Source organism: Sus scrofa, chromosome 18 (assembly GCF_000003025.6).
Source record: "Sus scrofa isolate TJ Tabasco breed Duroc chromosome 18, Sscrofa11.1, whole genome shotgun sequence".
Taxonomy (NCBI): Eukaryota; Metazoa; Chordata; class Mammalia; order Artiodactyla; family Suidae; genus Sus; species Sus scrofa.
The window spans coordinates 18,738,535-18,763,376 of NC_010460.4; the positions used below are offsets into that span (position 1 = coordinate 18,738,535).

Sequence of the window (24,842 nt, forward strand, 5' to 3'; positions counted from 1 at the left end):
GGTGGTGGAAATTTGTGGAAGTTTTCTTCTAATTGTTTTGATTTTTTAAGTGCAATAGGAAACAAGGGCATCGACAGAGAGGATGGGTTTGAAAAGGCCTGGAAGATTTGAGGAGAGAGATATGTAATAATCATCTATGCACATAGGAGAGAACGTAGCCTAGGGAAATGTGATATGATTACTGGGCAGAATTAAGGACCCACCTGAGGCCAACCACAGAGAGACAAATCAACACGTCCTTCATTTTTCTTTAACCATATTCACCTGACAGGGTGTAGGAGCATCGTGGTGGATCAGTAAACTCAATTGCGATTGAGGTTTTGCCATGTGAGTTCTACAAAGGAAGGAAGGTTCAAAGGAGTTCCCCTTGTGGCTCATTGGGAAAGGAACCCAACTAGTATCCATGAAGATGTGGGTTTGATCCCTGGCCTCGCTCAGTGGGTTAAGGATCCGGTCTTGCCATGAGCTGTGGTGTAGGTCTCAGACCAAGCTCAGATCCTGCATTGTTGTGACTGTGGTGTAGACTGGCAACTGCAGCTCCGATTCAACCCTTAGTCTGGGAACTTCTATATGCCTTAGGTGTTGCCCTAAAAAAAAAGCAAGAAAGAAAGAAAAAAAATTGAGGGTACATTTAAGAGAATGTGTTATTTTTAGCTTATTTACTTTGTTTTTTATTATGAGATTGTCAAACATAATAGTAGAAAGAAGACTGTAATAAACCCCTACGAGTCTATAATTTAACACCAATAATTGAAAACACTTCGCGATCTTTTTTCATCTATTTCCTCCTCACATTTTCTTTTTCTTCAGAATTTTAAAGCAAATCCCAGACATCATAGTAGTTCACCTATACATCAAAATGTATCTCATATAAGTAAGGACTTTTCCAAACTGAAACCACAGAGCTCTCTTGTTAGGGATCAGCAACAGGTTAAGGATTCTGTACTGGCTTCAGTTGCTGCTATGGCCTGGGTTCCACCCCTGGCCCAGGAGCTTTCATGTGCTGAAGGCACGGGCAAAAAATTAAAACAAAAACATAATCACAATGCCAATAACATATAACAAAACTAATATGTCTTTAATACTAAATAATTCTCAGTCCATATTCAAAGTTTGCAAAGGAATGATGATGATTGGCAATGAACTGAAGCTGGCTAAGGACAGAAGAAATATGGAGCACAGTGGAATTATGAGAGAACAATGGAAAGGCTGAGATGAATAGGTTGAAGGCGCTGCGGGTGGGAATATTACTGGAGTTGGAAGCACACAGAGAGTGAGCTGGAAGGGTCGGGGGTGGTCCCACTTCCATCTTTGCCTATTGCTCAGTCACATCAGTCTTCTTTTCCTGTTGATTATATGATTATATTGTCTGGATGTTGGAAGAGTCTGGGCAGATCTCTTTCCCACAATCTCATCTATTTTAACTTCAGCACTGATACGCTCAGGAGAATCTGCAGACTGAATTAGGTCCTTCTTTTATATCCTTGGTACTTATTCAGTGCACTTATAACCTCAAAACTTAGGAAAACTTTTTCCAACTCCCCTAAGAACTACATTTTCTTTTTTCACTGCTGTCATTGCCAGGGCCGAGGGCATCATCAGTAGGACACCCTCAATAAATATTTTTTGGACAAAGCGGGGAGAGAGTGTTCAATAACATCAAATGCCAGCGACTTCTGAGCCCATCCACAACGCAGTTTCTAAGAAGGATTCTAAATTCTTTACTAAAGTTACAGTTGCCATTTCCTCATATACAAAAAGATAAACTTAGGAGGGCCTTGAGTTAATTAAGACTAAATTGGGCCCATCACCCTTGCTGGACTCGGAGAGACAGTGCTCTAAAACCCCTTATCCAGGACACAGGTTTGATCCCTGACCTCCCTCAGTGGGTTAATGACCCAGCTTTGCCGTGAACTGTGGTATAGGTTGAAGATTCGGCTAAGATGTGGCGTTGCTGTGGCTGGGGGTGTAGGCCAGCAGCTGCAGCTCCAATCGGACACCAGACTGGGCACCTCCATTTGCCGCAAGTGGGGCCCTGAAAAAGTAAATAAAACAAAGACTTAAAAAAACCCAAAAACTCTTATCAACCCAAATATGCTCCTGCATAAAGGAAACGACTAATCTTGGTGTTTCATCACAGTCCTCTTGTGATGGCTAACCTCATTTTAAAATAAGGGTTTATCTCCGGTCTAAAATGGCCAAGTAAAGCTGCGCCCCGCGATCAGACAAGGCAAGTCCCTTGGGCAAACGCGTGGGCGGCAGCCTGGAAGGGAGGATCTTAACCACCCAGAACGGAAGTTCCTGAGCCTTCACACCCGCGGGAAACAACTCGGCAACGGACCAAGATGGCGGCGCCCAGTGAGGGGCCAGCGTTTGCCGCGGGGGTCGAAAAAAATTGGAGTGCAATTGTTCGCTCCCCAGAAGGGACTCCCCAAAAAGTTCGGCAGCTGATAGATGAGGGGATTGCCCCAGAAGAGGGAAGCGCCGAAGCGTGAGTCCGCGAGTCCACCCTGGGTCTCTCAACGGCAGATTGGAGAGGGTTTGGGGGACCTTGGGCAGGGAGGGGAATACCCTAGGTCTGTAACTCGGGCGGGGGGGATGGCTTCGCCCTGGTATCTTAAAGACCCTGGGGTTGCTTTGCTTAGTTAGCTTTAATCTTCTACTTGGGAAGTACTGGATTCTGCACCTGGGGCGCGGTTTTGCTCTAAGACAAGTGGGGGGTGGGGGGAGAGGACCGCTAACTGATGTTAGCTTCTTAACCTGTTTTAAGCCTCAGACACCTTTGGCAGCCTGGTATAGTTTATGAACCCCGTCTCAGAATTTTATTTTTAATTTTTAAACGCATAAAGTAAATTATTTAGGATTATGAAGAAACCAATTACGTTGGAATACAGTTATCAAGGTAGTAAAAGAGGAAAAAAAGATGCAGTAAATGCCTCATTATTCAAGAGTTAAGTAATGTCTAGTAATAGGTCTTTTGTCTACCGTAATTTTGAAATAGTGATGAGCATAAACAGTATTTCAAAACATGTGCAACAAACATAATGTGACAAAATATCTATGATTTCCATTGGTGACAAATTTACAGGTTCTGCTGATTTACTTTATTTTTGTCATTTTAGGGCCACATCCGCGGCAAATAGAGGTTCCCAGGCTTGGGGTCCAATTGGAGCTGCAGCTGCAGGCCTACACCACAGCCACATCAAGACCAGATCCTAGCCACGTCTGTGACCCACACCACAGCTCATGGCAACACTGGATCCTTAACCCACTGAGTGAGGCCAGAGATCCAACCGGCATCCTCATGGATACCAGTCAGATTCATTTCCAATGTGCCACAGCGGGAACTCCTACTATGGCTTTTTAAAATTACCTTCATTCAGGAGTTCCCGTCATGGCTCAGTGGTTAATGAATCCAACTAGGAACAATGAGGTTGCGGGTTCAGTCCCTGCCCTTGCTCAGTGGGTTAAGGATCCGGCATTGCCGTGAGCTGTGATGTAGGTTGCAGACTCGGCTCTGATCCTGTGTTGCTGTGGCTCTGGTGTAGGCTGGCGGCTATAGCTCCAATTCGACCCCTAGCCTGGGAACCTCCATATGCCTCGGGAGCAGCCCAAGAAATGGCAAAAAGACAATAATAATAATAATAATAAAATAAAGTAAAATAAAACTACCTTCCTTCATAATGGAAGGAAATGCTACATTTCAGTTAGAGATTACTAAAATGTCATTTTTTTTTCCATCCAAGTTTATGGATCCTCTGAGTTTTTTTCCAAGAACCACACATCTCTCGGGCTCTCTCTGACTCCCAGAAAGATTCTTAGTGTAAATTACTTTCTTTCTAAGAGTTCCCGTCGTGGCTCAGTGGTTAACGAATCCAACTAAGAACCATGAGGTTTCGGCTTTGATCCCTGGCCTTGCTCAGTGGGTTAAGGATCTGGCATTGCTGTGAGCTGTGGTGTAGATTGCAGACACGGCTCGGATCCTGTGTTGCTGTGGCTCTGGTGTAGGCTGGCGGCTACAGTTCCGATTGGACCCCTGCCGTGGAAGTGGCCCAAGAAATGGCAAAAAGACAATAAACAAAAATTAATAAATAAATAAATAAATTACTTTCTTTCTAGTTATAATAGTTGGTGTAACCCTACTTTTATCAAAATTATTTTTGTCTTTAGCAATTCCTCTCTCTACCCTTCCCAGGCACTGTTGAAATGCCTTTCACTGAAAATAAAAGAATTGTTTTGCTGGGCTTTTCCTCCTTGAATTTTTTCATGAAATAACCTAGAACTCTTTACTTTGGTTTAAATTTTCAAATTCTTTTTGGGGAGGGGTGGGTATCAAGGATCAATCCAGGTAGAAATATCCAAACTGTTGTTTTCTGCTGTTACTTAAGTTACATTTCTAAGGTGGTTCAAATTGTATTATGCATAGAAGACTCGGGTCTTATTTTGTGTTTATGAAAGTTATGCAAAATGCTGTTGGAGAACAGTGAATGAGGTAGAACAGTTTGCTAATCAGTATAGGATTAGTGGAGCATGGTGAAGAAATTGCTTGAAACTTAGTTACAGCCAAACTGTAAAGAGATTTGAACGCCAGACTGAAGAATTTGCATTCTACCTGTAAGTATTGTGAAACTATTGAAAATGCTAAGCAGAGAAATTACAGGATTAATAGTATTTAGAAAGTCTAAAATCCAATGTGCTGTGACTGATGATATGATGTGCAGAGAAGCTAGATACAAAATAGTTAGGCAAAGTGATGCCTTGAAAGGATTACCAGTAGTTCTTCCACTTTGTTTTAGAAAGGACACATCTGCCACATTCCAGCCAGTTAATGGATCACCCCAAGCAGAAGAACCTCCGTTGGAATCTACAAGCAAAGAAGCCTTCTTTAGCAGAGTGGAAACATTTTCTATATCCTTTTTTGGTTCACGTGAGTTGCACTTTCTGCCTGCTCCTGGAATTATTCTTTCAGGCATAATAACATATTCTTATGTTTTCATTCTTAGAATTAAACTTGGTAAGGAATTTTTAAGGTAAAGTAGTGTTCTAAAATGTCATCCCTTGGAGTTCCTGTTGTGGCACAGTGGTTAAAGAATCTGACTAGGAACCATGAGGTTGCGGGTTTGATCCCTGGCCTCACTCAGTGGGTTAAGGATCCAACGCTGCCATGAGCTGTGGTGTAGGTCACAGATGTGGCTTGGATCTGGTGTTGCTGTGGCTGTGGTGTAGGCCAGCAGCTGTAGCTCCAATTTGACCCCTAGCCTGGGAACTTCCATATGCCACAGGTGTGGCCCTAAAAAAGCCAAAAAATAAATAAATAAAATAAAATGATATCCCTCAAAGGGACATTTGAAATCAAACCTTTTCTTTTTTACAGAAGAAAAAACTAAGAACCTGAGAGAAGGAATAATAACTGACATTCATGTGTAGTATGTTTTCACATATATTGTCACAACCGAGCTTCATCTTAAATGTATGAAAATAAATATTATTATTCTCATTTTATAGAAGAGGAAATAGTTTCAGGTGGGTTATGTGACTTACCCAGGATCAACTTGCTAGCAAGAGCCAGGATTATAGTGTGAGGCTCTTGGCATGCAAACCTAATGTTTTCTGAGATAATACTACACTTTCTTCCTCTTTTAATTAAGATTTTCCTCTGGGTCCATGGTTGCATAAGAAATTACCCTAACATTTGGCAGCTTAAAATCCCAAACACCTATTACCTCACAGTTTCTGTAGCTGAGGAATCTAGGCACAGAATGGCTGAGTTCTCTGGTTCAGGGTCTCTGTCAGGCTGCAGTCACCTCAGGGCTAGGCTAGGAAACGATCCACTTTCAAAGCTCACTCATGTGGTTTTTGGCAGGATTAATTTCCTAATGGCAATTAGATTGAGGGTTTTAGTTCTATACTGGCTTTTGGCTGGAAACCTCCTTATGTTGCTTGTTCCATGGCCCTCGCCACGCCACGGGGACAGTTCACAACATGGCAGTGGGCTTCAGTCAGGGTGGGCAAGTGAGAGAGAGCAAGATAGAAGTTAGATTGTTTTTGTGACCTACCCTCGATTGACGTCACATCACTTTTGCCATCTTCTATTTGCTAGAGTGTTTTGTTTGTTTTTGTTTTTTTGTCTTTTTTTGCTATTTCTTGGGCCGCTCCCGCGGCATATGGAGATTCCCAGGCTAGGGGTCTAATCGGAGCCGTAGCCACCAGCCTACACCAGAGCCACAGCAATGCGTGATCCGAGCCGCGTCTGCAACCTGCACCACAGCTCACAGCAACGCTGGATCGTCAACCCACTGAGCAAGGGCAGGGACCATACCCGCAACCTCATGGTTCCTAGTCGGATTCGTTAACCACTGCGCCACGACGGGAACTCCTAGAGTGTTGTTGTTTTTTAATTTAAAGCAAGTACAGACTTACAGAAGGGTTGCACAGGTTATAAAGAACTTCCTTTGAAGTACTTAAAAGTAAGTTGCCGAAGTAATACCCCATTACCCCAAGTATTTCCCACAAACAAGGACTTTCTCTTACATAAACACAGTGAAACCGTCAAAATTGGGTAATTCCCATAATAAATTACTGCCTTCTAGCCCTCAGACCATAATTATTTCATCAGTTGTCCTATTAAGGTTCTTTATCGCAAAAGAATCCATTTTCGAATCCTCCGTTTTTCCTTGAATTTCATAACCTTAATACTTTTGAAAATTATAGGCTGCTTGTTTTGTAGAGCATATCTCAGTTTGCATTTGTCCAGTGTTTCTTGGTGATTAGACTCGGGTTATGCAGGGTATCACAGAAGCAGTGTTCTGTTCTCATTGCATCCTGTCACGTGGCATAGGATTTTAATCTATTCCTTTACCAGGGATGATCATTTTGATTAGTTGATTAAGGGAATATCTGTCAGTAAAGTAATTCTTTCCTCCTTTGTAATTAAACTGTTTTGTGGGATGTGCTTTGAAACTATGTGTATATCATATTCCTCATCAAACTTTGTTATTTATTTGTGGCCACATGGGCTCATGGTGTTTCCTTTTATTCAGAGGTTTATAACCCATTATTATCATTACATATTTTGAGATTTCACTTGTCCCTGATTTGGTGAGTGGGAGCCCCATGTAGATGCTCTTTACACCCCACTTTGGTGAGTGGGAGCCCCATGTAGATGCTCTTTACACCCCACTTGGCTCCAGCACCCCAAGGTGGCCCCCCCACGTGGATTCCCTCTTTACCCAACTTGAGCTTTTCTTTTCCCCCCAACTTGAGTTTTGACACCCTGTGCTGAATTGTCACCCCCCAACCGCCTGGCTCAGCCTCTGCCTTACCACCTAATGGCTTTAGAACTGAATTACTCAGAGGGGGAAGGTATTTTAAGCTTCTTCTAGTGCTTTTCCTTGGATTAATTCCTGATATTGATATATTTAAAATTGGAGTTCCCGTTATGGTGCAGCGGAAACCATGAGGTTGTGGGTTCCATCCCTGGCCTTGATCAGTGGGTTAAGGATCTGGCATTGCTGTGAACTGTGGTGTAGGTCACAGGCGCAGCTCAGATCTGGCATTGTATGGCTCTGGTAGGGCGGCGGCAGCAGCTCCACTTCAACTCCTAACCTGGGAACCTCCATATGCTGCACAGGTGCGGCCCTAAAAAAACAAAAGACTAAAAAAGAAAAACGGCCATTTCTTGGGCCGTTCCCACGACATATGGAGGTTCCCAGGCTAGAGGTCCAATCGGAACCATAGCCACCACCCTACGCCAGAGCCACAGCAACACCAGATCCAAGCCGCGTCTGCAATCTACACCAGACACACCACCGCTCACAGCAGCGCGGGATCCTTAACCCACTGAGCAAGGCCGGGGATCGAACCTAAAACCTCATGGTTCCTAGTCGGATTCGTTAACCACTGAGTCACAATGGGAACTCCCATTTTTTTTTTTTTTAAAGAAAAAATTTAAATCATTTCCTTTTGTTCTTTTTTGTTCCCATTGGAAATAAATTGATCTCCACTTTGGATGTGATAGTTATTTAACTTAAGCTAGTTAATTAATTCTGTTACTTTCACTCTACACAATCCCAGCTCCTTTAACATTTATACTTAGGTTCTGTTTTTAGTCTTCTGTCCTCCCTTTGCTCTTAATGGAATATTTTCAAATTCCCATATCTTGTTTAAAAATATAGAACTTTCCTGCATCTTTCATGGTTTATCTTTTCTTTTTCCTGTGCTCTATAAAACAGGAATTCTATAGATAAAATAGAAAAAGCTGAGTATTGAATATTAAAGATCAATAAATGTTCCAGGACATTTTCTCAGGCACATAATCTTATAGCCACTCTTAATGTTCTTAGCCTATTTAAAACACATATACTGGTGTTCCCATTGTGGCTCAGCAGAAGTGAATCTGACTAGTATCCATGAGGATGCAGGTTTGATCCCTGGCCTCGCTCAGTGGGTCAGGGACCCAGCGTTGCCTTGAACTGTGGTGTAGGTCTCAGATGTGGCTTGGATCCTGTGTTGCTTAGGCTCTGGCGTAGGCTGGCAGCTGTAGCTCTGATTCGACCTCTAGCATGGGAACTTCCATATGCTGCGGGTACAGCCCTAAAAAAAAAAAGTAGAAATTAAAAAATAAAACACATACCATCTATGCACATGTGTTCACACATACACAAAAAGTATGTAACCCATGTGGGGCAGGGAGGAATAATAGATATTATTAATTTTACTGACCATTCTTCAGAAGGTAATTTTACCTTCTGAAGGATAAAGTCAGTAAAATAGGAGATAGGAGAGCATAGATGAAGGATAAAATATTTCTGCTTGTTTAACCTTCACCATCTCTTATTGCACAAGCCTATCCCAGTGCTTTTACTGGTGTTTTCAGATCCCTAGTATTTCACATCAAGCAGAGGTGAATGGCTTCTATACTCTGTCCTAAAAATAGGCATTTTAGGAGTTCCCTGGAGGCTTAGCGGGTTAAGGATCTGGCATTGTCATTGCTGTGGCATGGTTCAATTCCTGGTCCAGGAATTTTTGCATGCTGAAGGCGCAGCCAAAAAAAAAAACAAAAAAAACAAACTTTTTTTTTTTTTTTTTTGTCCTTTTAGGGCCGTACCCGTGGCACATGGAGGTTCCCAGTCTAGGGGTCGAATTGGAGCTGTAGCCTCCAGCCTACACCAGAGCCATAGCAATGTGGGGTCTGAGCCGCACCTGCGACCTACACCACAGCTCACAGCAATGCCAGATCCTTAACCCAACTGAGCAAGGCCAGGGATTGAACCCACAACCTCATGGTTCCCCCCCAAAATTTTAAATATATAAAATACATAGGGCTTCTTGGCTTCTTATTGCGTTTTTTTTTTCTTTTTAGGGCCTCATCTGCGGCATATGGAAGTTCCTGGGCTGGGGTCAAATCGGAGCTCCAGCTGCCAACCTACACCACAGCGACAACAACGAAGGATCCAAGCCATGTCTTCGACCTGCACCACAGCTCACAGCAATACCAGATCCTTAACCCAATGAGCGGGGCCAGGAATTGAATCTGCATCCTCATGGGTACTAATTGGGTTTGTAATCCGCTGAGCCACAACAGGAACTCCCTGCTCTCCCTCTTAATTTAATGTGCTTATTCCTATATTCATGAAGAGTGACTTAAAGTTTTGATTTAGGACTTGTTCATTTTAATGTACTTGCAGTGTTGTTTTTCTTAACACGAATACTCTTTGAAATGGGCAGGTAAGCCCCCTGAGCTCTCTCCACTGGTCTGTGCGAAATACGGCTGGGTCACAGTTGAATGTGATATGCTGAAGTGCTCCAGCTGTCAAGCTTTTCTCTGTGCCACTTTACAACCAGCTTTTGATTTTGACAGATGTAAGTATAAAGTACAAATTACATTTTTCTCCATATTCAAAAGGTATCTATACTAGTTTTCCGAAAAGACCAGTGACTTGTGTTTGAATGTGAACTTCTTATTTATAACATTGAATTTGTGATTGTCTTCACCTTAATGATTAGCTTCAGTCATTGCCCTTTTTTAAAAAGCTCAGCCACTTTAGAGTGAACCTACTTTTATGTTGTCTGGGAAACTAACAGCAGTATGTTTATTTTATGGTTCCAAAGTTTATGCTTAGGTTAAGAGACAGGACTTTTATGAAGGCTTACACTTGGAAATGCCCTGCCTCATAAGATATATGTTATCTCCTTTGTAATTGATCTCAGAATCTTGATTTAGAACTTGTTTTGTCAAAAATATTAAGATGATAGAGTTGCTAATTTCATATCTTTAAAAATTCTATTAATTTTTTTGTTGTTTTTTTGTTTTGTTTTGTCTTTTCACCTTTTTGCCATTTCTTGGGCCGCTCCCTCCGCATATGGAGGTTCCCAGGCTAGGGGTCTAATCGGAGCTGTAGCCACTGGCCTAAGCCAGAGCCATGCAACGCGCGATCCGAGCCGCGTCTGTGACCCACACCACAGCTTACAGCCACGTCGGATCCTTAACCCACTGAGCAGGGCCAGGAATCGAACCTGCAACCTCATGGTTCCTAGTCAGATTCGTTAACCACTGTGCCACGACGGGAACTCCTCTCTTAGTTATTTTTATTTTTAGTTCTACCTGTACTCTAAAAGGCTCTTGGCCCTTGACTTTTGAATCTGTCCAGTGTTTTTTAAGGTATTGCTTCTTATATGGTTTTCAGATAAGGAACGATGTGCTGAGCTGAAGAAAGCCTTGTGTACTGCCCATGAGAAGTTCTGTTTCTGGCCAGACAGCCCCTCTCCAGGTACTTACTTCCAAGATTTCCATTTCCCATTTCTTCTTGGTCATCAAATTTCTCTCTTTCTCTCTCTTTTTTTTTTTTTTTTTTTTAGGGCTGCGCTGGAAGTTGCCAGGCTAGGGTTCAGATCAAAGCTACAGCTACCAGCCTACACTATAGCCACAGCCACACAGGATCCCAGCTATGTCTGTGACCATGGCAATGCCAGGTCCTTAACCCACTGAGCAAGATCAGGGGTTGAACCTGTGTCCTGATGTATACTAGTCGTTACTGCTGAGCCATGACAGGAACTCCTGCATTTCTTTGTGAAAATCTAGTCTTTGAAGTTTCTTTTCCTTCCTTTCTACTTGCCCTTTTCAAGAAGGACTCTTAAAACCAACTAGTGAGGAGCCATAACCATGGTTGTATCTGATTTCATACTCTGCTTTTCCTACCAGAGTAAACCACCCCACATTCTACCCAGGCTTCCTGGCACAGTAATGGCACTAATGACTCACAGGGGAGTTCTCTTGTGTGCAGTGGGTTAAGGATCCCACATTGTCACTGCAGTGGCTTGGATCCCTGGCCCTGGAACCTCCATGTGCCACAGGTGCAGCCACAAAATAAATAACATAAAGGAGACCTATAGGACCCCACGCGAGAGTGACTAGAAATCCACAGTTTATTACAGTAAAGCCACATGATATTTGTCAGTAATATTGAAGGAAGGGTATCATCACAACCAAAGACTGCCGCATGGCAGCGGGTCTGGAAAGGCCCTTCTTTCCTTACTATGTAAGGAATGTGGCAGCACACCCTCACTCTTGAATCAGGAACCACTCATGTGTTCACAAGACACTTCAGAACAAGGGATTCCAACGTGTAGTCTGAAGTGGGATTTGTTTATAATTTGCTGGTCCCAAAGGCGTATTTTTGCTGAATAACCAACCTCAATAGCAGAGCCCTCTGGGGGCTCACCAAGACCATGTGCAAAACTCTCTGGACTCATGGTTACAAAGCAGCACTATTAACCCATGTATTTCATGCTTGACCAGAAATCAGTGCCATACAGGTATGTTTTTTATTTCAGTAGGGCAGCTCAGGCTAATTCCAGGGTCACTGATGCCCAGGAATATTCCAGGAATGACTACTGAGAGGAAAGATTAGATTGAAAGTGACCATAGAGTGCCATAAACTGATAAATGAGGAGGTGATAGAAAAGGAATTATTAAGAAATTATTTTTAAAGTGAAAATGGCTGCATCACAAGGCTTTCCTGCTGGTGGCCTGGCTGTCTTGCCGTAGAGTATAACATAACTCAGTCCTGAGAGGATTTGACTATTTCTGTCTGGTGCACTGAGGGCGGAGATAGATTCTTTGTCTGCCCAGGCCTCTGTCGGTGGTTCCCAACTCTTGCTACTATACATTTTACTTTTTTTTGCATTTAAAATTTTTATGCAGTTTTTAAAGGTTACTTTCCATTTACAGTTACTGTAAAACATTGGCTATATTTCACATGTTGTACAGTATATTTTCTTGATCCCATTCATAATTTCAGCTAGCACCGACTTACAGGTTTCTGACTTCTCTTGAGACCTCGCTTTTGAACTTATATTTTCAACTACTTTCAAAACATTTCCACTTAGTATCTTCCAGGTGCCTGGAACTCAAACTATGTTATACAAAACTGATTTCTCATAATACTTAAATATTTAATCTAATACTTAAGTACTTCTAATTACTTCTAATACTTTCTTCATCTAATACTTTAAACTTTATTCACTTTTTTCCTTTTTTGGCTGCTCTGCTGCACATGAAGTTCCTGGGCCAGGGATCAGATCTGAGTTGCAACTTGACCTACACTGCAGTTGTGACCTATGCTGCAGTTGTGATCTACACTGCTGCTGTGGCAGTGCTGGACCCTTAACCCCACTGTGCCTGTCCAGGGATCGAACCTGTGTCCCAGGGCTGCAGAGGTGCTGGCGATCCAGTTGTGCTGCAGTGGGAACTCCTGTTCACATCTTATGTTGTTTCCATCTTGGTTCATGGTACTGACCTCCCCGTCCAGTTGTCTTAGCCAGAACCTTTGATGCCTTCCTTGTCACCACCAGCTGGTCCTGTCCATTCTACCTCCTAGATAGATTTCAAATATGACCAAATTATATCATCCCTCGATTTGATTTTTTAACATTCAAGAGACTTGTGTGGAGAAAGGAACACCCACAAGTATAAATACTTAATGCTTGAATTTATTAAACATACCTAGTGAAATTGTGAAGGTAATTTTTTTCTAACATTTACCAATAATTACAAACTAAATTAAATCCCTGTACACATTTTAAACTACAGTTGCTAATTTTTCAGGACTGATTCTTTTGAGCATATCAAATGCTTTAAAGTAGGCAAAATATACATATGCATTAATTGTAAAATATACAATTAAAACTTAAGACATTTTCCTGGAGTTCCCATTGTGACTCAGCAGGTTAAGAACCTGACTAGTATCCACGCGGATGCAGGTTTGATCCCTGGTATCACTCAGTGGGTTAAGGATCCAGCATTGCTGCAAGCTATAGTGTAGGTCACTGACGGGGCTTGGATATGGAGCTGTGGCTGTGATGTAGGCCATCAGCTGCAGCTCCGATTCGACGCCTGGCCTGGGAACTTCCATATACTATAGGTACAGCCCTAAAAAGAAGAAAAAAGAAAAAAAAAAGATGTTTTTCCTGATGGGCTTAATTTCTTCTCTGTTCACTCTTTTACTGTCATAGGTATTCTCTGGTGCTTTCTTAGGGTTGTAACAGTCAGACCAAACCCTGCATTAGAAGATGATCGGAAAGGTGTTGGAATTTGGTTTCTTCTCCCAAGTTTTATTAAACTAGAGCCACTGGTCATCAGAACAAGTTTTCTTTTTATTGTTAATCCTAACTTGATTTCTTTCTTTCTTTCTTTCTTTTTTTTTTTTTTTGTCTTTTTGTCTTTTTTTTCCTAGGGCCACTCCTGTGGCATACCCAGGTTCCCAGGTTAGGGGTCTAATCAGAGCTGTTGCTGCCAGCCTATGCCAGAACCACAGCAACGCTAGATCCAAGCCCTGTCTTCGATCTACACCACAGCTCATGGCAACATTGGATCCTTAACCCACTGAGCAAGGCCAGGGATCAAACCTACAACCTTGGTTCCTAGTCAGATTCGTTAACCACTGAGCCACAATGGGACCTCCAGTCCTAACTTGATTTCTTAAAGTCCACAACTTTCTCATTAATTTTAGTTTTTTATAACCTGACTTTTCTAGTAAAACAATTGAATCTTTTAAAAAAAAATCAATGACAGGTGTTTTTTGTTGTTTGTTTTTCTCGGCCATGCCTCTGGCATGTAGAAGTTCCCAGGCCAGGGATCAAACCCACGCCACAGCAGTGACAAGGTCAAATCATTAAGCCACTGAGCTACCAGGAAACTTCCAATGATGTGTATGTTGACACATTTGATTACCTGCAACAACTGTAAATAATTTGATAAACTCTTTTGTTTGTTTGTTTTGTTTTGTTTTTTGTTTTTGTTTGTTTTTGTTTTTGCTTTATCTAGGGCCTCTCCCGCAGCATATGGAGGTTCCCAGGCTAGGGGTCGAATCGGAACTGTAGCCACCAGCCTACACCAGAGCCACAGCAATGTAGGATCCGAGCCGCGTCTGCAACCTACACCACAGCTCATGGCAACGCCAGATCCTTTAACCTACTGAGCAAGGCCAGGGATCGAACCTGCAACCTTATGGTTCCTAGTCAGATTCGTTAACCACTGTGCCACGACGGGAACTCCTGATAAACTCTTAAAGAGTATTTTATAGCCCTTGAATATAGAAAGTATCTCTTTTATTTTTAACTTTTTTTTTGTCTTTTATGCTTTTAGGGCAGCACCTGTGGCACATGGAGGTTCCCAGGCTAGGGGTCCAATTGGAGCTGTAGCCGCTGACCTATGCCAGAGCCACAGCAATGCCAGATCTGAGCCGAATCTTCGACCTACACCACAACTCATGGCAATGCCAGATCCTTAACCCATTGAGTGAGGCCAGGGATTGAACCTGTAACCTCATTGTTCCTAGTTGGATTCGTTTCCACTGCACCACGATGGGAACTCCTGATTTATTTATTTATTTTTTCCCACTTTTTTTTATTACTCAAATGAATTTATTACATCTGTAGTTGTATAATGATCATAACAGTCCAATTTCACAGGATTTCCATCCCACAACTCAAGCACATTCCCCCACGCCCCAAACTGTCTCCTCTGGAGACCATAAGTTTTTCAATGTCTGTGAGTCAGCATCTATTCTGCAAAGAAGTTCAGTCTGTCCTTTTTCAGTTCCACATGTCAGTGAAAGCATTTGATGTTGGTGTCTCATTGTATGGCTGACCTCACTTAGCATGATAATTTCTAGGTTCAGCCATGTTGCTAAAAATGCTGGTATTGGAACTCCTTATTTTTAACTTTTTTTTTTTGTGTGTGTGTGTGTGTGTGTGTGTCTTTCTGCCTTTATTAGAGCTGCTCCTGTGGCATATGGAAGTTCCCAGGCCAGGGGTCTAATTGGAGCTGTAGCCATCGGTCTACATCACAGCCACAGCAATGCCAGATCCAAGCCGCGTCTGCAACCTACACCACAGCTCACGGCAAGGCCAGATCGTTAACCCACTGAGTGAGGCCAGGGATTGAACCTGAAACCTCATGGTTCCTACTCGGGTTCGTTAACCACTGCGCCATGATAGGAACTCCTGTCTCTGTATTTTAACCTTATCTTTGCCAAGTCTCCCCACAGGAGTACTGTGTTCTAACCCTGTGAAACTATTTAGAATTCCCCAGATGTGCCATCAGAGGGATTTATTTCTCCCTCCACCCCCCCAGCTGCCAGGGAACTCCATTTAGGGCTTTACTTTTACACACTGTTGTTAATTTTTCAGATTCAGCTTAGGAGTTCCCATCGTGGCTCAGTGGTTAACGAATCCGACTAGGAACCATGAGATTGCGGGTTCGATCCCTGGCCTTGCTCAGTGGGTTAAGGATCCAGCGTTGCTGTGAGCTGTGGCGTAGGTTGCAGACATGGCTTGGATCCCACGTTGCTGTGGCTTTGGTGTAGGCTGGCAGCTACAGCTCCGATTAGACCCCTAGCCTGGGAACCTCCATATGCCATGGGAGCGGCCTAAGAAATGGCAAAAAAAAGACCAGAAAAAAAAATTCAGCTTAGACCTGACTGCTCCTGAGAAACTGTTCCTGAGACTGCTTTTTAAATGTAATCACAAAAGTATCATCACAGCCCTATCAAAAAAATGAGGAATCTCTCAATGTCATCATCTTATCAATTTTGCATTTCTTTTGTTCTATACATGCTTTTAATTTTTACGATTTGCACCCACGTAATCTCCCAGTTTACTTTTTGCGCAGATCGATTTGGGATGTTGCCTTTGGATGAGCCTGGTGTTCTTGTTAGTGAATTCTTAGATCGTTTTCAAAGCCTTTGTCACTTGGACCTCCAGCTTCCTTCCCTGAGGCCAGAGGACTTAAAAACTATGGTGAGTTGTCCTGTCTAGCATGCACTAGCCTTCAGTTTTCACCAGCATGATGCATTTATTTTAATGACAAGAGGGTGCCTTTTTTAAGATGAGAGGCTACTATAGATTTTAGCACCAAACTGTTAACGTCTGATTCCTGTTATAAATGTCCCCCTGTCCCTGAGCCAAAGCAAATTTTTTTCACCCTGTCATAGTTCTTTATTATTCTTAGAACAGAAATAAAGGCTGTAATAAGCTCTTTTGCTGTGTCAAAAGTAAATTCAGGAGTTCCCGTCCTCGTGGCTCAGTGGTAGCAGACTAGTATCCATGAGGATGCAGGTTCTATGCCTGGCCTCACTCAGTGGGTTAAGGATCTGGCCTTGCTGTGAGCTGTGGTGTAGGTCACAGGTGCAGCTCAGATCTGGCGTGGCTGTGGCTGTGGCTGTGGTGTAGGCTGGCAGCTGTAGCTCCGATTCAACCCCTAGCCTGGGAACCTCCATATGCTGCAGGTGTGGCCCTAAAAAGACCACAAAAAAATAAATAAAAAGTAAATTCATTGTCAGACCAAGAAATAAACAGTAGTCCGTTGTCATTATTTGGGTTTGAAGTTTACAGGTTTTAAAGTTAGTGTGAAGATGTGGTAGTTCTAGGAAAACTGCTCCATTTCTCAATCAGCCGACCCAGGGCAGTTCACCAAGCTTGTGTGTGATGACCTTAGCCTGTACTAGAAGTCAGTCTTCTCCAATAAAGAGAATTGCCTTCATGTTTGTCGGTTTTTTTCATGATTTTTGCTTTGTACCATCTGGGTACATCGTTATCTGTCACCTCTTTTTATGGTGGTTGAAACTTTAAGTCTTTCATCTTGGTTCCTTTGTAGTGCTTGACAGAAGACAAGATCACTCTTCTCCTGCACCTGCTTGAAGATGAACTTGATCATCGAACTGATGAGAGAAAAACTGCAATCAAATTAGGCTCTGACATCCAAGTCCACGTCACTGCCTGTATTCTTTCCGTGTGTGGCTGGGCGTGTAGGTTAGTGAGCTTGCCTGGGAACATGAACTGCGACGACATTCTTTCCCCATATATGTCAGTCACTCATAGTATGTGGCGATCACATGGTGTTTCCTGTGAGAAAAACAGTAAAAAAGAAAAGCTAAGGGGGTGGAGGGGGGACAATAAGAATTAGTAACAATGAGAATTAGAACTCAGGAATTCTTTTTTTTTTTTTTTGGGTCTTTTTGGTCCTTTTTTTTTTAAGGGCTGCACTCGTGGCATATGGAGGTTCCCAGGCTGGGGGTTGAATCAGAGCTGTAGCTACCTGTCTGCACCACATCCACAGCAACTCAGGATCCAAGCTGCACCTGCAGCTTACACCACAGCTCATGGCAATGATGGATCTTTAACCCACTGAGCAAGGCCAGGGATTGAACCTTTGTCCTCATGGATGCTAGTCAGGTTCACTAACCACTGAGCCACGACAGGAACTCCCACAACTCAGGAATTCTTGAACACACCTGGACTATCACTTCCCAGCTGGGAATTTGTGTTCCTATAAGTGGTGAAGCTCCTTATTAGTTTTAAAAAGGAAAAACCAGTTTAATTGATAAAAACTACCCAAGGAAACACCAGCTGGACTCTTCTTGGCCCCAAGCCGGTGTTTCCATTCCAGCTGCTCACTTTGGCACAGAGTCTTCTGAGACAGAAGACTGTCAGACCGATTTGGATTTACTCTAAATATGCTTTCTGTGGTAGCTTAAGGAGTATTTTTCATTTACAAGGAAAAAACTTTTAAAAGGGACAGGAGAAATTTCGAAAGCACACCTTTAAAACAGTCTGGCCATAGAGCACACACTAAGAGGCCTGGGTCTTTCCAGAGGAAATATGTGAGAGGTGATGAAGTTGGGTCCTGAGATCAGAGGACAGGGGCCCTGGCGGAGGTGGTTCCCCGTCCACCGGCCGTTACAGAGATCTGCTCGCTGAGGTTACGCACACTCGCCGACCATTGTGCTTAGGCCCTTGGAAATGTGACCCTCTGCAAAAACGCCCTTTCTTTTCTGTTCCTGCCCAGTTCTGCTCTGGAGCCCGTGCAGCTCTCCCTGATAACATGTTCACAGTGCATGAGGAAGGTGGGGCTCTGGGGCTTCCAGCAGATGGAATCCCTGGCCGACCTGGATGCCTCCTTCGGGCTGACCAGCTCCCCTGTCCCCGGCTCCGAGGGCCGGCCCGAGCGCTTCCCTCTGGTGCCTGAGTCTCCCCGGAGGATGATGACTCGGAGCCAGGATGCCACGTTTTCCCCAGGCTCAGAGCAGGTATAGACGTGGCTGGCTTGTGCGGGGTGGGCTTTTTACAAACAGCACTCTTGCCAGAGTGTTATTGGTGGGAATGAACTTAGATTAGTTAATTTAGGATAATCTTCACTTCTAATTACGTGGATCAGAATACTTCAGAGTGGTTTTATTCACCAGTTGCAGTGGAGATGCCAAATTCATTATTTTGTGTAGAAATCTAGTATTCTTTTTTTTTTTTGTCTTTTTAGGGCCACACCCATGGCATATGGAGGTGCCCAGGCTAGGGGCCTAATCGGAGCTACAGCTGCCTGCCTACACCATAGCCACAGCCACGCCGGATCCTTAACTCACTGAGCAAGGCCAGGAATCAAACCCTCAACCTCATGGTTCCCAGTCGGATTCGTTAACCACTGCGCCACGACAGGAACTCCAGAAAGTAAATTCTTATAGTTTATAAAATATCATCTTTTGGGGTTCTCTTGTGGAGCAGGTTAAGGATCCAGTGTTGTCACTGTAGCAGCTTGGGTCGCTGCTCTGGCACGGGTTCCATCCCTGGCCCAGGAACTTCCATATGCTGCAAGAGCGGCCAAAAAAAAAAAAAAATTAACTTTCACATGCTTCTAGAAATATTTCATTAATTCCATCACCTCCCTTCTCCTTCTTCAGGCTGAAAGGAGCCCAGGTCCCATTGTCACCCGAACTCGGAGCTGGGACTCTTCCAGTCCTATTGACCGTCCTGAGCCTGAGGCCGCTAGCCCCACCACCAGAACCCGCCCAGTGACCCGAAGCATGGGCACAGGAGACACTGCTGGCCTGGAAGTGCCATCTAGTCCTCTTAGGAGAGCCAAACGAGCTCGCCTCTGCTCCTCCAGCAGCTCGGTGTGTGCGCCTGCGTGTGTAGAGGTCCCTGAGCACAGTCGCACGCCAGGAGAAGCGGGCATGAGCCAGTCCTGTGGTTCTGAGGAGGCAATGGGAATAAGTTTACGGATGGGACAGTTGGGGGGAGTTCCCAGGTGGCCTAGTGGTTAGGATTTGGTATTGTCACTCCTGGGGCTCGGGTTTGATCCCTGACCTGGGAACTTCCAAATGCTGCAGGCACAGCCAAAAAAAAAAAGGGGGACAGTGACCAGAGAGGAAAAAAATGAAAGGCTTTGCCATTTGTTTCTCTGAGATGAATTCTGAGGGTATAATAAATGTGTCGGGCCCATGGGACGGCAGTGAGGAAGGGGGACAGACCTGATACGGTATAGGTTTACCCCGAAGGGAGGGAAAGAATTTGAAAATACTGAGAGGGAAATAACATTTAAAGCTGATTTAACGGAGAACATAAAATGAGAAATGTGGGAGTTCTGAGATTCTAGACTTGACAGCTAATAGCAGAGCCTCCCTGAGTTGACGTCGTATCTGCCCGTCATCAACACAGTTTCTCTTCCCCCCTCAGGACGCGTCTCCCCGAGGCTTCTTCGATCCCACCTCTCAGCACAGAGACTGGTGCCCTTGGGTGAACATCACACTTGGCAAAGAAAGCAAGGAGAGTGGTGGAGCTGAGGTGGATGCCAGCACCCCTGCAGAGCCGGGCTGGAGGGCAGTGCTGAACAGCCTCTTGGCCCACAAACAGTCTAACCAGCCCGCTGAAACCGACTCCATGGTAAGATAAGCCGTTGCTGATCCTGTGCAGCACTGGCTGTTTATGGGGTGAGGAGCAGAGGCTGGTCCTATAATTAGCACCCTATCTGCCCACAGCTTTCATTCGTCGAGGTAGACTCATCCTAAAAGAACAGGCAGGGGCCTGGTTCAGTCTTGCTGCCATTTCCCATATGGCATTCCACCAATTTCTGATAAATTCTTTGTCATCTTAACTCAAACGACTCAAAGCAGAAAAGGGGTACAGGAGCACAAAAAGAGGACTAGGCAGCTGCTCCAGCCTCGTGGGCAGAACAGCTGCTCTTTCCATCTGAGTTGCTCTCACTTGCACTTGACGCCTGGCCGGTGAACTTCGTTGTCTGGAGCACGTGCTTGGCTACCACCATTACGATTTCATTCCTCACGGTGTTACTTTGCTGGGTTCCGTGGCCCTAGGCTTGTGCTCGGACCCTCAACCAGCCATCACAGTGATGACTGCTGCTGGGTACCCTGAGAAAACCTGGGTACCCATGACAGCTGAGAAAACGACCCAAGGGTCTGCTCTGTGGAAAGAATGGCAGTGAGGGGAGGGTGGGCACTAAGGACTCATGAAAACTGCATTCTCTTTCCCTTGCTGGCTCATTCCCAAGTTTGCCATGTAACCTGCCTGGTATAAATATAATCATTTCTGACCTCTGTTCCCTCCAAGGACAACGTGAAATAATACTTGCCAGCAGATGTTTATGAGAAGGGTATGAGATGTTTGTGTAGGGTCACAGGATTCCACTAGAGGGAGCTATAGATGCTAAGAGCCCAAGAATGTACAGTCATACCTTTAGTCAATGTGCAGATGAACGTTTTTCAAGTTTTTTGCCCCCCCTTCAAAAGATGCATTTTTCCAATTTAAAAACTTGAAGATACATAAAGCTATCTGAAGGCAAATGTTTGGCCCACCTTTCAAATTAGAGAGTTTAGATCTGTCTCTGCCCGTGACTTTTCTCTTGCTAGCTCCTAACTGAAATTGTACAGTTTTAATTGACTCCTAATGTCACCATTATGCTGGCCAGAAAGCCCACAGGGCTTTAAAAAAAATTTTTTTTTGGTAGTGAGGAAAGCTGGCCTCGTAATCTGCCAGCACTTTAAAAGATTCTTTTTTTTGTCTTTTGGGGCCCCACCCACAGCATATAGAAGTTCCAAGGCTAGGGGTTGAATCGGAGCTGGAGCCGCTGGCCTATGCCATAGCCACAGCAATGCCGGATCCAAGCCACATCTGCAACCTACACCACAGCTCACGGCAACCCCGGATCCTTAACCCACTGAGCAAGGCTGGGGATCAAACCTGTGTCCTCGTGGATACTAGTCGGGTTACGTCAGCCACTGAGCCATGATGGGAACTTCCAAAGATCCTTTTTGGCAACCTGTCTTTTAAGAGTCCCCACAGCTGCTGTGAGTGGGGAATACAAAGCCTGACAAGGTGCTGTGGTAAAGGATCTTGAGGTTAGAATAGAGCTTATATGGTTTCTCAGCTTAAATTTCTTTCAGTTTTGTCACTGTTGTAACTAAATCGTTCTCAGTCCAAGTAAGACTTCAACCTTTTCCCTCCGGGAACTTTACTGAGACATTCAGCCACAAAGAAGTTAAGAAAACGGTGAAAGTGGAGGGAACGTATGGCTTATCTTGAGAGATATGTCTGGGCTCTTCACCGTGACTCAGAGAGAACTTTTATCTTTCAGCGAATTGTTTTGTCTGCCTGTAACACCGTTTCTCAGAATCTCAGATCGCTTCACAGCCATGATCAAGTGGCAGTGAGATTCTTCCTATTATTAGCTCTGCTGGCTAAAACATGAAGCTGAGAAAGCCAAGGTCATAGTTTCAACTCTTTAAGGTGGTTTAACTTGGTTTCATTCTGTACCTTAGATTAGCTCAGCATTGTGTAAACGTGAGTCCTTGTTCACAATAAATAATGAATGGAGCCAATTCAGCAAAACAGATGAGAAGTCAGTGTGAAATAGGTGCTGCCCTGCTGGTGGGTCAGAAGTGTCATCCTCCTGTACAAAGATTAGGACACGTACAGATGCTTGCAGGGGGCAGAAGCGTGTTTAGAGGCTCGAAGTGTGTTGGCAGTCGTCTAACAGTAGACTCGGGCGTCTGGATTCTTCGTCTGGCATTACGTGTTTATTGTGTATAGCACAATATAAAATTAGCCTTTGCTCACTCCTAAACATGTTTAGACCATTTGGGGAGAAATTTAGACCACACCTTAAAGCTATTACCCGTCCTTTATCTCTGAAAAAGAACTTATTTTCTAATAATGAGCTTTTCTACCTATAGAGTCTGTCTGAGAAGTCCAGGAAGGTATTCCGAATATTCCGGCAGTGGGAGTCTTTATGCTCATCCTGAAGATATTCCAGCCCTTCCTGCGGAGAAGTGGAATGAGTGGCTTTGAAAAATAAAGCCTGAGTTCCCCCTTGAGCACCTGATGTTAAGTGTTTCTCCATTCTGGTTTAATCATAAGGAACCTCTGGCTTGGCAAAGGCATGAGTGTCACCAACGGCATCTGACCGAGGGGAACCCCTGTGCCTGCGAGGACGTGGGCAGGGAGAGCTACAGTGACCCTGTTAGAAGAGTGTGTGGTTACGAAACGACAGAGGACCCAGGGCTCCTTATAAAATTCGACAGAGGACCCAGGACCTGAGCATTTTTAGTGTCTTTAGTGACAGCATTGCTTTGAGGACTTCTATCCCAAGAATATGTCATTATGAGCTAATAAAATATTTGTTAAGATTCTTACACCCGGAGAGCTGTTTTCCTCCTTGCCTAATGGGCTGATATAAAGGAAGCTGAGACAGAGAAAACTGCAGTGGAGCAGTAAATAAAGTCAGAATTTTAGTTTTTCAGATTGACTGCAAAGCTTAGCAGCATTTATTTGTGTTTCTAAACCAGAGGCAAGACAATGCATGATGTCACCAGGAGATCTGATGTTTTATGGTGAATGGTAAGCTGATAACTCTCTCTCTTTACTCTCTCTCTTTACTTTGATAATAATAGTAACAGACTATAGCAAGGGGAGGAAGGCCCTTTGGAGGAGACCCCTTCTCTGTGTGCCTTTTTTTTTTTTTTTTTCTTTTTAGGGCTGTACCTGCAGCAAGTGGAAGTGCTTGTAGCAACACCAAATCCTTAACCCATTGAGCGAGGTCAGGGATTGAACCTGCATCTTCACGGGCACCATTTCAGGTTTTTAACCCGCTGAGCCATAACAGGCACTCCTTCCATGAGGCTTCTAATGCATGGCTCCCCTGAGCGGGGGGTCCCCAGGCTCTTTTACTGCTGGTGGAGAGCATTGGTCTCTGTAGTGGAGAAGTTGACCCTGACCTGCCCCATCTAAATAGGCTCCTCACTGAGAAAGTGACCATGAAAGAAGGTAATTATTCTCCAAAATGTCATAGTTTTATTTTTAATAACTGTGCTTGCTTGTTTTTATAATTCAACTCTTTATACCAAAGTATTTTAAAGAATGTAATACACATAATATTCTACCCATGCTAAACTTTATATCTCTAAAAAACAGAACTTTTTTCCTACATACTACACCCAACAGAAATTAATAATCTGTAATATTATCTAATACACAATCCATATTCAAAATTCCTAATTTTTCCAGAAATCTTCCTTCCATTTGATTTGTCCAAAACAGGATCCAGTTCAAGATCATGGGTTCATAAACCTTTAGTCTAAAGGATAGTCCCTTTTTTCATGAATGCCATGTTTAAAATTTGTTGGTTTTTTTTTTTTTTTTTTCTTTTTTGATTTTTAGGGCCGCACCTGTGGCATATGGAGGTTCCAAGGCTAGGGGGTCTAATGGATCTACAGCTGCCAGCCTACCCCACAGCCACAGCAGTGTGGGATCCAAGCTACATCTGTGACCTACACCACAGCTCACGCCAATGCCAGATCCTTAACCCACTGAGCAAGGCCAGGGATCGAACGTGTGTCCTCATGGATATTAGGTTTCTTAACTGCTGGGCCATGATGGGAACTCCTAAAATTTCTCATTTTTCAATCCTGATTTTTTTAAAGGGAAAATAGTGTGGATATCTCTCCTAAATCGAGCCTCCATCAGTGGATAAGGCCAGTAGAGGCTGCTTGTAGGTTATTTTTCTAGGGTGTTCTTTTGCCTTTGGCACTGGTGGGTGCCTCGACTGTTCATCGTCAGTCTCCATGGTTGACTAATGGCAGCTCTCTAATGTTTCAGGAATGAGACCTCTGGCCCAGAGTGGGAAGCCACTTGCTGACTAGTGACCATGTGAACCAGAAGTCTGCTTTCTAGAAGCCCACAGCCTCTAGGTCATGATTTACGGACTGGTGTAGAATCCTTAACATGAGCTATTCAAGTGGACTACAAGCTAAGCTTCAGTTTATAATAATGTGGGTATTTTTTTTAAGTCTTTGCATTACAATTTTTAATTTATACCTCCCTCCAAAAAAAAAAAAAAAGTTTTTACTTTTCTTTAAAATAGTTGAAATTCCAAACTTTTTTTGTTTTTGTGTGTTTCTGATCATAAATCAAAGCAGATTGGGATAGACTTGATGCAATTCCAGAAATAGTAAGTCCCTTCCATGTGTGAGGTGCTGTGTCAGCCCTCATGTAATGCA

At 43.7% G+C, this 24,842-nt stretch overlaps 1 protein-coding gene across 2 annotated transcripts; it reads left to right on the forward strand.

Annotated features, from left to right (window-relative positions):
- On the forward strand, positions 2,283-22,981 carry ZC3HC1 (zinc finger C3HC-type containing 1). 2 transcript variants are annotated; one of them, XM_021078727.1, is made up of 10 exons: positions 2,283-2,491; positions 4,797-4,908; positions 9,711-9,861; positions 10,686-10,769; positions 16,172-16,299; positions 17,156-17,310; positions 18,347-18,587; positions 19,233-19,445; positions 20,008-20,214; positions 22,521-22,981. In XM_021078727.1, the coding sequence occupies exons 1-10, from the start codon at positions 2,346-2,348 to the stop codon at positions 22,587-22,589; spliced, it is 1,506 nt and encodes a 501-aa protein (XP_020934386.1). In that variant the 5' UTR covers positions 2,283-2,345; the 3' UTR covers positions 22,590-22,981. The 2 variants fall into 2 exon arrangements, with proteins under 2 accessions (XP_020934386.1, XP_020934387.1); XM_021078728.1 differs by having other exon boundaries at positions 2,299-2,491; positions 9,711-9,726.